The 13624-nt window shown below is 44.2% G+C and overlaps 1 protein-coding gene across 4 annotated transcripts in view; it reads right to left on the reverse strand.

The window, feature by feature from the left end:
• The window catches only part of FGFR2 (fibroblast growth factor receptor 2), a 105534-nt gene that overhangs the window by 48200 nt on the left and 43710 nt on the right, over window positions 1-13624 (reverse strand). For all 4 annotated transcript variants that reach the window (XM_065923451.1, XM_065923450.1, XM_065923453.1 and 1 more), the window contains one exon: window positions 6000-6123. In XM_065923451.1, coding sequence (XP_065779523.1) covers window positions 6000-6123 — 124 coding nt within the window. The remainder of the gene's footprint in view (window positions 1-5999; window positions 6124-13624) is intronic.

Consider the following 13624-nt stretch of genomic DNA (forward strand, 5'->3'; position numbering starts at 1 on the left):
TCCTAGGACGGGGCTGCCCCAAGCAATAAACAACTGACAGGACTTCTCCCACGAGGACGGGCTGCCAAGCGCTCCACGCCAGGTGTCGGCCTCTCAGTCAGGCCCATCAGTCAGCGTTCACAGAAACGACTTCACTCCTTCCCAACACACACCTGAGGGACAGGCAGCACTGCGATGGATTCCCTCCTGCTTTCAGGCTGAGTCCCATCCTGTCTGGAGTCAGGTTATAGCAGATTGATGTCAAGGGCCAGTGGACAGCACCGTCGTCCGCTGAGCACATCGGGACTGGTGAAGGGGACTGAGTGATTCCCTCACAGCCAGAATGGACACCTGGCCCCTGAATGGCTCCCAAACACCCACCGAGACACTGTCTGCTGCTTACTGCCCCGGGAGGACGAATCTCTGGGAAGCCGATTCACAGGAGGCACAGCTGGCCTCCGCAAATCCAGAGGACTTGCTCCTCTGGACTCAGCTGCCTGTGGGCTTTCTCTGGTGGCTCAGACAGCAAAGAATCTGCCTGCAGTGCAGGAGACCTGGGTTCGATCCCTGGGCCAGGAAGATCCCCTGGAGAAGGGAACAGCAACCCACTCCAGTATTCTTGCCCAGAAATTCCATGGACAGAGGAGCCTGGGAGACTACAGTCCATGGGTTGCAAAGAGTCAAACATGCCAGAGAGACTAACAGGGATACCCGTTACCAACCCCCCTGCCAAATACCCAAGGCCAGGTGCAGAGCTCCCAAGTTACCCGCTGGCCCCTGGGAACGCAAAGCTAGACAGCAAAAGGACACAAAGCTCCTAAATCAAAGCCAAAGAAAGGGTCTTTATGAGTAAGAAGGAGCAACTGGTCTTCTGGATACTTCCCTTGCTCCCCCTCTCTCTCACTTTTTGGGGGTTTTGGCAACAAAGAGCTGAACATGGGGTTCACCTTTCTCGAGCCTGGCTGCAGCAGCTGCTGGTCTACACCACAGTAATCCTGAAACAGAGACATCAGTGAGGGTGCCGGCAGCATTAATCTAGGATTTGAAAAGACCCAGCTCTGGAGTTCCTCTGAGATCTTGGCAAAATGACGTACCCACCTGGAACTCGGATTTTCCCGACTGTAAAATGGGGTGAGAGGTAGAAGTGGAAGTAACGAGACCAATTCAATGAACTCAAAGCTCTCAAAACGCTACAACCTTCTTCTGCAAGCTCAAGCAACTATCTTACTCCTGGGGCAGCCTCAACAACACCTTTAGCCAAAGGTGGACACCTCACCAGGATAAGTGACCGCCAGCCATTGGCCAGTTCCACCATGCCATTCAGTTTGTTCAATAAGACTTCTGACTGACTCAATAAAAGCCATTTAGGATGTCTTCTGATTCTCAAAGGAGTTTCCGGTTTGGCAAAAAAGAAAGCAGCATTTGTTGCTAGCCACCTAGGTACCCACTGGGTGTTTTCATCTTTTAGACCAACAAATTTCTCAAACCACCAAACTGGGTTGAACTGTGGCCCCAGAAAAGATAAGCCCACACCTTAACTCCAGGAACCTGTGAATGTGATGTTATTTGGAAATAAGGTCTTTGTGATTAAGTTAAGGATCTCAAGAGGAGATCACCATGGATTGAAGACGAGCCCCAAATGCATTGACTGGTGTCCTTAAGAGAGAAAATGCATAAGGAGATTTGAGAAAACACAGAGAGGAAGCCCACGGGAAGACAGAGCCGGAAATGGAGTGGTGTGTCCACAAGCCAAGGACTGCCACTGCCACCAGAAGCTGGGACAGAGGCATGAGCGAACTCACCCTCGGAGTCTCCAGAAGGAACCAACCCTGCGGACAGAGAATAAACTCCTATTGTTTTAAGCCATCTGGGGGCTTCCCAGGTAGCTCAGTGGTAAAGAATCCACCTGCCAATGCAGGAGACACAGGTTCGATCCCTGTGTTGGGAAGATCCCTGGGGGAAGGCATGGTGACCCCCTCCAGTGTTCTTGCCTGGAGAATCCCACGGACAGAGGAGCCTGGCGGGCTACAGTCGATGGGGTCACACAGAGTCAGACATGACTGAGTGACTGATCACGCACACAGGCTTGTTCTAACCACCAAAGAGTCTCTGAAAATATAATGGATGCAGTTCCAATTATTTATTAAGCTTTTTTTTTTATTCTTTCAAAGTATTCATTGAATTTGTTACAACATCGCTTCTGTTGTTTTATGTTTTGGTTTTTTAGCTGCAAGGCATGTGAGATCTTAGTTCCCCAACCAGGGACCACATGTTCATGCGTTGCATTGGAAGGTGAAGTCTTAACCACTGGATCGCCAGGGAAGTCCCTCAGTGATTTATTTAAACACAACTTAAGTATCAGAGCTTGATCTCTGGGTGAGGAAGATCCCCTGGAGGAGGAAATGGCAACCCATGCCAGTATTCTTGCCTGGAAAATCCCACGGACAGAGGAGCCTGGCGGGCTACAGTCCATGGGGTCACAAAGAGTCTGACTGGACAGGACAGATCATGCACGCATGTACCTTATATACATAAGCCATCCAGGCTATGATGTGTTAGAGCGGCCCCCAGAAAACTGATAACCCAACACAGGGATGAGGCAGGCATCACCTCTGAGCTCAGAGCAGCTAAATCACTTGTCCCAGGTCGCTCGGTCCCCAGTGTGTGGGTAGACAGACCTGCTATGCTCACACCACCAGACTGCGTTTATCTAAGGTCAGTGGGTCTCAGCACCTTCATTCTCAGACACGAGGAGAGTGAGACCAAAAGTTAAATGACTTTTCCCAGGTTGCAGCTTCTTTCTTGGTGGCAGGGCCCCAGGCAGGACCCAGCATTTCAGCCTCGTTCGCAATGAACGGTGGCAAACACTTGCCACCTCCCGGAGCCAGGTCTTTTAAAGAGAGCCCGTTTTATTATCAGCACAATTACCGAGATGTGGAGCTTCACACTAATTTTCTCTTGCAAGTAAATGGTTGAAAAGTAATGGTGTCAATTTTAATGAGGATCAAGCGAGGTTCTTAAAAGGGCTCCCATAAACCAAAGTATCTCCCTCACACACAACAATGGCTTGCTGTTTAATTCCAGAACACAAGAATGTCACTTAAATTACACGGCTTCTACATGAAAGTGCTTATGGGAATGCCTTTCCAAGGGAGAATTTCAATAAAAAGATCTCACCCGGTTAGATGCATCATCATATCTAAACTGCAAGCCTATGTCTCATAGCAACAAAAATAAAACCTTGGAGAACGTGCACTAGGACAGGAGTTCACTTTCTCTGGGAAAGAGTCTCTGAACTTCTGTGAAACAGAGATGTAACTGAGAGGCTGCTACGAAGCGGCGGTATATTAATCTTGAACCTGCGGGCCACCAGAAATTCAGTGTTTGTACCTGAATCCTTTTTGTTTCCACTTGCCGAGATGTTCAGAACGATTGTCTGCCAGCCCTGTAAGTCTGCCTGAGACCCTTCAGCTGACTCAATTCTTTATTACCACTTCTCAGAGCAATTACTAGGGTTTTTGAGCAAAAATGAGAGTATTTCACACCTCCATCTTTCCTGAAAATGTCTTAGACTCCACTGACTTTTGGCTTCTATTTATAAAGAAGGTTCAAGGCTTGGAAAATTATTGGGGTTGAGCTTTCATGGATATTCCCAACCAGCATTGTGTCATTATTGGCCCACGTTTAGCTGGGCGAGCTCCCAAATTTGTGACATAATCAGGCCTTTCTCTGCATTACTCCATACACTCTACGCTCTCTCCACATTACACCACTGAATCATACGCTCTTTTCAACAAGACTGATTGCCAGGGGATTAACATTAGACAGCACAATTCCATTATTCAGCAGCCCAATTCAAATCCAACCCTAAATGCTAAGAGAGATTTCAGGGCTTCACAGAGATGAGCTGCCAGAAAGCTGAAAGGAGAGGTGGGGTGAGGGGCTTTTGAATGTTTTACATAACAACTCAACCTAAAACCTACTATATAAGCAAGAGCCCCGTGGCTGAAGTGGCCGAGATATGACTCCTAATTCCTGGAATGGCCCCAACCAATCTTAATGAACAATTTGTAGACCTCTGCAAAGCCAGGATCCCCAAAGACTGCTATAGCATGATGATTTTATTCCCATAATAAATTACTTATTTTCAAAATTAAGTATTTAGAACTTTTAGCCCCAAACCTTTCTTTCCTGAAATAGAAACACTCACATGTCAAACTCAGGATGCATCAGACCCAAAGTGAAATACAAATGGTATGTTCTTTGATCAACAGACTCATGGTACATCAATGCCAAGATAAATGCTAACTACTTTCTTCTCATATTTGAGTGTTACTTCTCTTTGTGTTTCTTTCGTAAAATATCTGTACACGGTAATCCCCACTAAGAAACATTCCACAAATATCTTTGTAAGAAAAGAGAGTATAAAACTCAGGCTTTTATGAATATCTATAGAATTCACATTATACAAAATCCTTTCAAATTTCACATTAAGGATCCTGACTAATAAAACGTTACTTTTTTCCTACTGAATACTCCCAAATGGAAATTTTAAAAAGACTGTATCCTACTTTCTAAAGCAGAGCTTCTTAAGAATTTAATTTAACCTGCTAGAAAATTAAAATGGTTTTCTATTTAATTTTCAATTAACCTAAAACTTCAAGTAACCAAATCTATGTAATTTGGTTAATCAAACTTTTGCAAAGTTTCTTAATGGCTCTTTGGGCAATTCAAATATCTACAGGTGGTCGGGGGAGGGAATTTCGCTGGTGGTCCCTTGGTTAAGAATCCACACTGCCAAAGCAGGGGGTGTGGGTTCGATCCCTGGTCAGGGAACCAAGATCCTGCATGCCATACATAAAGTGTGGCCAAAATATTTAAAAATACATATATTTATCTGTGGGGTCTCGCTCCTTAAGGAGTTTATGTTTTATTGAAGGAGAAGAAATGAAAGCCCACATGGAAAATAAAACTAGTGTCTCATGCCCAGGAAATGATGGAGGAAGGGCTTTGTTTATGGATACACAGTGGGTGGGCATGAGTTTGTGGGGTTACAAAGGGTCACATCAAGGCAAACTGAAGCAAGGTGAGCTTTGAGCTGAGACCTTAGCAGGAGCAACCTGGCATATGGAGATGTGCAAACCAATTAGGTAACCCACAGCAAGGACTCAAGGACAGGTGGCCGGCCACTTTGGGAGTCAGGGTAGATGGCAACGAGAAAAGATGGCTTCTACAAAGAAAAGACCTCGACCCACCATCGCAAAACAAGAAGACACGTCCTTGGGGTGAGTTTATCAATCCTCTAACAACACAGCAAAACACCGTTTCTTCATCAGTTACAACAAAACCCATCATAATAGACCAGACTTGAGAAGAAATTTGAGTTTCTAGGACAACAAGCTATGTGGTCTTAAGCTATTTCATGAAAATAGCTTATTTCTCCAAGCATTTCAAGTATTCATCAGTCCATTAAAACAGTTCTCTTTTCACAGAAGAAATAGGTTCTAGGAATGGATGTTGAATTTGTGGTGTCTAATGACTCTCTTCTGATGGAACCGAATGGCTCCTTGATATTAACCTTCCTCCAACCAGCTATAAGCTCAGTCATTATAGTACGTTTTCCTTTACTCTTCAGCCAACATTATATAGTTGACCTTCTTTCAAAAACAATGTTCCCCCAAGGCCTAACTAGACCCATTCTGTACACACGCTAGTGCTTTTTTCAGAGAAATCTCAGCTTCCAGAACATCAGCACATTTCATATCACATCCACATCACACAAGAGGATGCTTGGGAGCCAAGGGGACCATGATAAACACATGGAACTCAGCTAATCAGAAACAGAACACTGTCAAATGACAGAAGCATCCTTCTCAAATGACAGCCTGTATTCAGAAAGAGTGAAAACAAACCAACTCTCCTGAAAGCAGAGGGAGAAATAAGGCTCACTTTCACAACTTCAAATGAGTCAAGCTGCAGCAGGATGGCACCGGCTGGCACTCGGGGAGAGGCAGACTCACCAACAACGTCGAGGTGGTACGTGTGATTGATGGACCCGTAGTCGTTCTCCACCACGCAGGTGTAGTTTCCTTTGTCAGATGGGACCACGCTTTCCATGATAAGGCTCCAGTGCTGGTTTCGTACCTGCAAAGGGGAAAGGCGGTTACCGGACGCGGTTAGCACAGAACACCAGGTGCTGTGCTCTTGTGATTTGAGAAGAAGTTGAGAGAGACAAGGAAGGTAAAGAAGAATCATCTGAAGTTCCCTCCTAATAAGGACTCAGACTGGTGACAGAGGAAATCCACAGGTATCGTCACAGTGAATGTCTGGCAAGCCGGCATTGACATGTTCAGACACAAGAGCGTGTGGAGGAGGTCGGTCACGTCGTGGGCTTGAGGGCTCCTTCAGCAGCTGCGAGGTGGCCAGGGGGCACATCACTCGCCCCCAGGGGTCAGTGTTCCCGGGCAGGTAAGCCTCAGACTGGTCACCCACTGGGAACCCTGAGACTCTATGGCACCAAGGACCCACACACAGCCAATGCCAGGGGTGTGGGCACACACTGGCCACCACGCATCAGGCTGGCCAAAACGTTCACTCCGAAAGATGTCACAGGAAAACCCGAACGAACTTTATGGTAACCCAATATTTCCCTGAGCACTCCTTTCAACCTCAGCAAGTTTAACCTTAACTCCTCCAAGGAACCCATGAGGTAGCTACTGTTTCTGTTCCTGGAGCCTTCTGGTTTGAAGGCCTCCCAGCACTTTCCATGTGGCCCTTAGATGCTGTTGGGACATCAAAAGTTTCAGCTGGATACTTAGATCTGCGCGCTGCCCCATCACTGGATAAGATGCTACATGTCCCTGAGATATATACTCAGAATTCCAAATATGGGAGCAATGAATCCTTAGGCAACTTAAGGTGTGTATCCATCTGTTTACAAAATCCTTGAGACTTTTCAAAGATAAGCAGCAAGTGAGAAAATAAGTTACTATGATTCTTACCCTAGTTCTGTCAACATGCAAACAGGCTAGATTCTAACGTCCCCACTTCGCTTTTAAAACATTTCAATAGACTCAGGTTTTCAAGCAACTATGATTTTTCCCCCATATTTAGAACAAAATGCAGAGTGCATTGTTCAGGCTCACAGCTTTAACAGTTCTCTCCAAATCCATATTCTTCTTTAAAGGCATTTTGGACAAGACATTCCGGAGAAGTAGAAAGAAAAAATAAAAAGCCGGGGCCTACTCATGTTAACTATCGTTTCAGGAATTCCAACTGACCTTCTGAATGATTCCCTGAGCGCGGCAAGTGTTTTCTGCCTTAATCACATAAAAACCGATAATACCAGCAGAGCCTCTGCAAGCACATGAGTGATTCAAGGAACTAAATTAGAGAAGAAAGAAAATCATCTCGTGAACGCTCCATTATACAAAACAGGAGGGCAGAGCAGCTGTCCACTTCGAAAAGCAGAGCCAACAGAGGTAAGAGATTAGACGAACACGCTGGAGTACAACTCTTCATGTCAGCCTGTCAGTTCGGCACAAATCACCACTGCAGAGTGCAGTGACCGATGCTGAGCCCAAAAACAGGATGGCTGGTCATCACTAACAGTCTTAGGAAGCATCATGGGGTGAACGCTGGACTCTACTTCTTAACAGACTACAAGCCCTGCATCAAGACTGAGTTCTGAGCAGTCACTTTGTTTCAGCTACTGCCTGAAGATGACTCCCCCTGTACAACCATGGAGGTCTAAGGTCCTAGAGCTGGTGAGGGGGCGCTGGTCTCACTGTCACAGGCAAGAAGTCTGGCAGTAAATGAACTTGCAGGCATCAGAGCCACAATAGAAACAGGAGACAGTCCATTCTTTGTGTTGGGAGAAGATACATCTGCCCTTGGCTGGACCACAGGCTTTTGGGAGACCCAGAACAAGAGGCTATGTCTCCTCTTAGGAGGAATAAGCACCTTCTTTGAAGCATGTATTAAAGGGATGCTCTGAAAGAGGACAAGATGTGGATGCTAAAATTTCCAGTGCGAGAAGAATGCTCTACCGAAATCCTGGGCCTCAGGGACTCCCATGCGGCTGCAGGCTCCGCGCATGGAAAGTGCTTGATTTAACTTAGGCCAGATGAGCCCACAGTGAGGCCCTCCCTCTCCTCCAACTCTCAGGAATATCAGGAATGGGACTCGCCTGGCCTCTGAGGAACCGGTCACGTGGAGGGTAACTCAGGCCCTGGCGTCACCAAGCCACGTAATCCAGCGTTTAGCCCTGCTGTAAATATTCAGTTCTTTGAGCCCCTGCTCAAATGTCATGGGCCTAAGCCCTTAATCATGGCTAGTGCCTGTCTCTGGACGCCATCCAAACTGTCAATGTCTTTCTTGTGCCTGGACCCAGATTTGGCACAGAGAGGATTCCAAATGGAGCTGAACCTGGACTGTGCAGAGGGCATGGTCTGCCTCAGCCCAGACGTTAAATCTTGGCATATGCAGCCCGGCAGGCCACCGCCTTTTTCTTTTTTTTTTTAAACCCCTGGGCATATGGTCAGCCGCAATCTTTCGTTGGGGCTATGGCAGTACATGTAAGATCCCTCTACAAGCGCATGTTCTCCCGTGGATATTTACTTCCTAAAGATGCATGACAATAACGTTAATAAGTTAACATTTATAAAATGCTTTCACAATGAGAAACACATTTACCAAACAAGGTGTTTCTGCCCTTTCAGAGACCTTGGTACTCAATCAATATTACCCCATACGACGCTGCTAATATTTATTTTCTTACACCATGGCTCCAATATTTGATTCCTTGACTTGCCACCAATCCCAAATTTTATGAGCTGTGGCATTTTCCAAATGGATGCCCTTGGAAACCACCAACATGGAGACAGACAATTTGACACTTTTGTAGAGGACGTCTTACCATTAACTGCTTAATGACAAGCCAAGAGACTATAAACAGTAACTCTACAAAAATAGGGAAGAGGCGGAAAGGTTTCTGTGTTTTTTAAACAATATCCTCAGTCACTTAGTCATGTCCGACTCTCTGAGACCCCAGGGACAGTAACCCACCAGGCTTCTCTGTCCAGGGAATTTTTCAGGCAAGAACACTGGAGCAGGCTACCATTTCCTCCTCCAGGGGATCTTCTCAACCCAGAGATCAAACCTGCATCTCCCATATTGCAGGCAGATTCTTTACCACTGAGCCACCAGGGAAGCCACCGTATTAAACTTGATCTCAGCTAAAACGCCATGAAACACACCATTTCCATACCAAGAATCTGGGTAAACCTAAAGAAACTACAAAAATGTATAAGATGTTATCTTCAACATGTTGTTTTTCTCAATTCCCCAGGTTTTGAATGCTCCAGCGTTTCTGCCAATTAGGTCAAATGCACATAAACCATCTTTGCATTCCCAGAAGAGGAATGTGAACATCTAATAAACATATGAAAAGATGTTAACCTCATCAAGGAGCAGGGAAATGCAAATTAAAACAATGATGAAACACAGTTACTCACCAGTTGATTAACAAAAATTAGAAAGATCAGTGTCATTGAATATTTGGTGAGGGTGGAGGGAAACAGACTCATAACAGGAATGGAAGTTGAGAAAAACATTTCTGTAAAATAATTTACTCATACCTATTAAAACAGACATTTGGGGGGGGGGGGGCTTACTTAATTCCACTTCTAGAAATCTTGTCTACACAAAAAAGAGCAGAATTACTCCAAAGCACATGAAAAAGATCATTGCTTCAAGCACAGCTTGTAACAACAACAAAAAACTTGGAACCCATGAGGAGCAGGCTCATTCATAATGAGTAGTTTATTCCAGAAGACTAGCATACAGTCACTAAAAAATATGAAGCATTCTTTTGTCCAGTGCTGGTAAAATATCATTAATAGTTATTGATGAATGAAAACAAGTAGCCTGAATGCAAATGTCTATTTATGATTCCCTTTTGTAAAAAATACAGACACACACGCATACCACACACACCCTTCTAGGTGCACATAGGCCTGAATCTGTAAGCATGACTTATATGCAAGGTAAAATCAGAAAGAAAATATACTAAATTGTTAGCAATATATAATATATATATATAATATAATTAAAGTAACGGAATTAAAAGTGTTTACACTTTTCTCATTCTCACTTTTAAAATTTAAACATAAATCCCCCATGCAGACAACAGAAAATGTGAACGAAAACTCTAGGTGAGGAGTTGCTCTGCAGCAGATTCACTGCATGTGTAGCTCTCTTGCAGACCGACCTCAAGAGCCCAGGAGAATCGAAATCCTGCATCAACCAGCACATGCACAATTCCTTCTTTTCATTCCTGCCTGTGGCTAAATCTTTGTGGAATTCATCAGTATTTTTCATCCGCCAAGGAACAAAAGGAGAGAGCGTGGGGTTTCAAAGCTAATGTTCACTAAAGACTTTTAAAAATAACATTGCAATACTGGAACCAAGTCGACTAAGCTAACAGCCTACACTCTCTGACTTGCCATCCAAAAACTAGACCCACAAACATTCCATACCCTGTCATCGAAAAGAAAAAAGGTGGCCCAGACAGGTTTGTTTGTTTTTTCCCCTGAAATTCCTCGGTTACCTAAAGCCTCCGAGTTGCCTGTTAAACCCCTAGCCTGCAGCTGACAACCAGGAATGTCCATTGAGTTGGTCAGAGACCAAAAACCTGGGTGAAAGGTCAAAGATCCAGTTGTCACCTGGATGTTTGCCTTCACATTGCAAAAAACCTCTGGACATTTCTAAATACCCAGGTGTTCAATAACAAGCAGAATAAACACCCAGAAGCTGGATGGAAAGTTGAACTCTGTGCCAAGTCAAGGAATGTAGTGTCCATATGACGGTAAATATTCTCACAGCTTCCTTCCACCAGTATCAGGGTTCAAATGGGCTCAAATTATGAGAAGGACAGCCCTCCCTTTTAACTCTGGCCGTCATACGGTGGCCCACGAACTGTAATCCAACAGAGGCCAGCTGTCATCAGGATGCACAAAATTCTACTATCCCCTGCCAGACTCCCATTTTCAGCTGGTTCCTGGGGTATTTCAAATCATCTCTCTGGGATGTGTATATACGAACTGAGCTTACCTGTGCCTGTGCCGAGGGCTGGGACACGTACTGCTGCCTGTCACTGGGCAGACGTGGAAGCAAACACCTGTTTAATGCTTAAACACCAAGTTTGCTTTTCAGGTGGTGTCCAGAGAACAGGGCTGGGCGAGCGCTGATCTTCTAGGACCTGTGGCAGAAACTCTTCCCTCTACTCAGCAAGCAATGGATCTCTTCGGAGGAGACAGGAAGGGAATATAAAATGCAAGCCTGTTCTCTTAAATGTCTATTCCCTAAAATGCCCAGAAAGGTGCTCTGGGGCCAGACTGCCAATGGGGTATCCACTTGCCTTTTGAACTTAACACTTTAAAAATTTCAAGGCCCTCCTTAAAAAGCTAAACACAGAATCACCATACGACCCAGCCATTCCATTCCCAGGTATACACCCAAAGGAATCCAAAGCAAGGGCTCAGACAGACTGATGTTCACAGCAGCAGCATCAACAGTAGCCAAAAGGTGGAAATAACCCAAGTGCCCATTAACAGATGAATGAATAAACAAAACGTGGTCTTATCCATATAATGGAATATTATCCAGCCATCCTTGTAAAAGAATGAAGTTATGATTCATGCTACAACATGGAAGAACCCTGAACACATGAAGTGAAATATACCAGACACAAAAGGACAAATTTCCTATGATTCCACTTATATGGGATACCTAGACAGGCGAATTCAGAAATAGAAAATAGATGAGAAGTTACCAGGGCCTGGGGAAAGGAGGAACAGGGAATTAATACTTAATGGATACAGAGTTTCTATTCTAAGGGATGAAAAAGTTTTGGAAAAGAAATGACAAGTTTTACCACACGCACCAAAAAAAAAAAAAAAAAAAAAATCTCCCAGGTCATGGAAACTGGAAGAACAGCATCATATCATCCCCCAAGCACCCCCGACCCACAGCTTTGCTCTCAACAGTATGCCTTGATTCATCTGGTATTTATGTGCTCCAGGGAAGTTATTACCATCTCTGTTTTTCATTTATCGTAACAGTGGTTTTTATTTTTTATTTTATTTTTTTTAACAAAACATGGAACCATGTTTGAAAAAAGCAGTTTAATAAGAGCATGAACTTTGGAGCAAAAATTGCCTGGATCGAAATGGCAGCTCTGCCATCTAGGAGCCATGTGACAAGCCTCATCTGTAAAAGGGGCAGAACAGCTCACCTCTTTGGGCCAGAGTACGACGCATACAAGAGGCACCCAGAACAGTCAAGACACAAGTGAACAGAGCACACATGCCAGCAGATACCAACTACACCTGCTTCTCATCACAGACGGCCTGATCTGAGATGAAAGCAGAAACGTCTTATTTGAAAAAAAGCTCAACAAAGTATATAAATATATTACAAAGTCACATTAGTCGTGACTTTTCCAAATAAACATACGTTGGGGTTAAGCATAACATTTAATAACCTAGAAAATGTAAATCTAATCTACCCATCGAAACAACCAGCTCAGTTATGATTCTAAGAAAATGATTTTTTTTTCTAGTTGTCTTTTCTTGGACCTGAAATATACTTGGAAACTAATAGTCTATGCTGTACAATGCTTCTCTCTGCCAAATGGTTCTGTGGAAATTCTAACCTCTTGGATGCCATGGACTCTTGTGCCAATTCCATGGTCATGTTGAGGGAGAGATTTACCCCCATGGTCTCTCCGTGGGTCTTATGCAGTTGGTGGCTCGAGAGATGGTTTTCGAGAATGTTTTTCTCCTCTATGCCTAAATCATTGCCTAGGAATGAATTAGGAATGGAGATGGCCTATTAATCTCAGCCATCTTCTCGTTTTTCTACATTTAATTGTGAAAACTGTCCAGAGCCCTGCTAAATATCTAGCCTTAAAGGCAATCTCCTGGGACTTCCCTGGTGGTCCAGGGGCTAAGACTCCACGCTCCCAAGGCAGGGGGGTCCAGGTATTCAATATCTGGTCAGGGAACTACATCTCACATGCCGCAACAAAGATCCCATGTGCCACAATGAAGACCCAGCTCAGCCAAATTAATTAATCACATATTTTTTAAAAAGCAATCTCATTTTTAAAAAATTTGTGCAGTTATTTAACATGAAAAATGCCTGATGCTACATCATGGCTATGCTACTAAATCACAAGTTTTAGGGCTGGAAAGGATCAAACATGGGAGATTTTCTATCCCAATTTCCCATCTTAAGGACAGGTGAAGTACAGAGCCTAGCCAACTTTTTAACTGATGTTGAAAAAGCCCAGGCATCAGCACAATTAGGGAGATATGGTTTTGTTGCAAGTCATGCTTGGTCATTATAAATAAATTAATAACACCCAACCAGCCTTTGCCCACATACTAAGAAAAACAATAATCTGACTCTTAATCACCTAAGAATGGCTCAGCATGAGTTCTTTGATAAATAAGACTGAAGCACAGAATACCAAGGAGTTTCACTATTTTAATTAAAATGAGCTTTCTGTCCTGTTTCATAATTTTCTTTGACTTTGCTTTGGTTTTTTGTGTTCCTTTTCCCTTCAGTGGCCACATAGGCA

Source organism: Muntiacus reevesi, chromosome 2, assembly GCF_963930625.1.
Source record: "Muntiacus reevesi chromosome 2, mMunRee1.1, whole genome shotgun sequence".
NCBI lineage: Eukaryota > Metazoa > Chordata > Mammalia > Artiodactyla > Cervidae > Muntiacus > Muntiacus reevesi.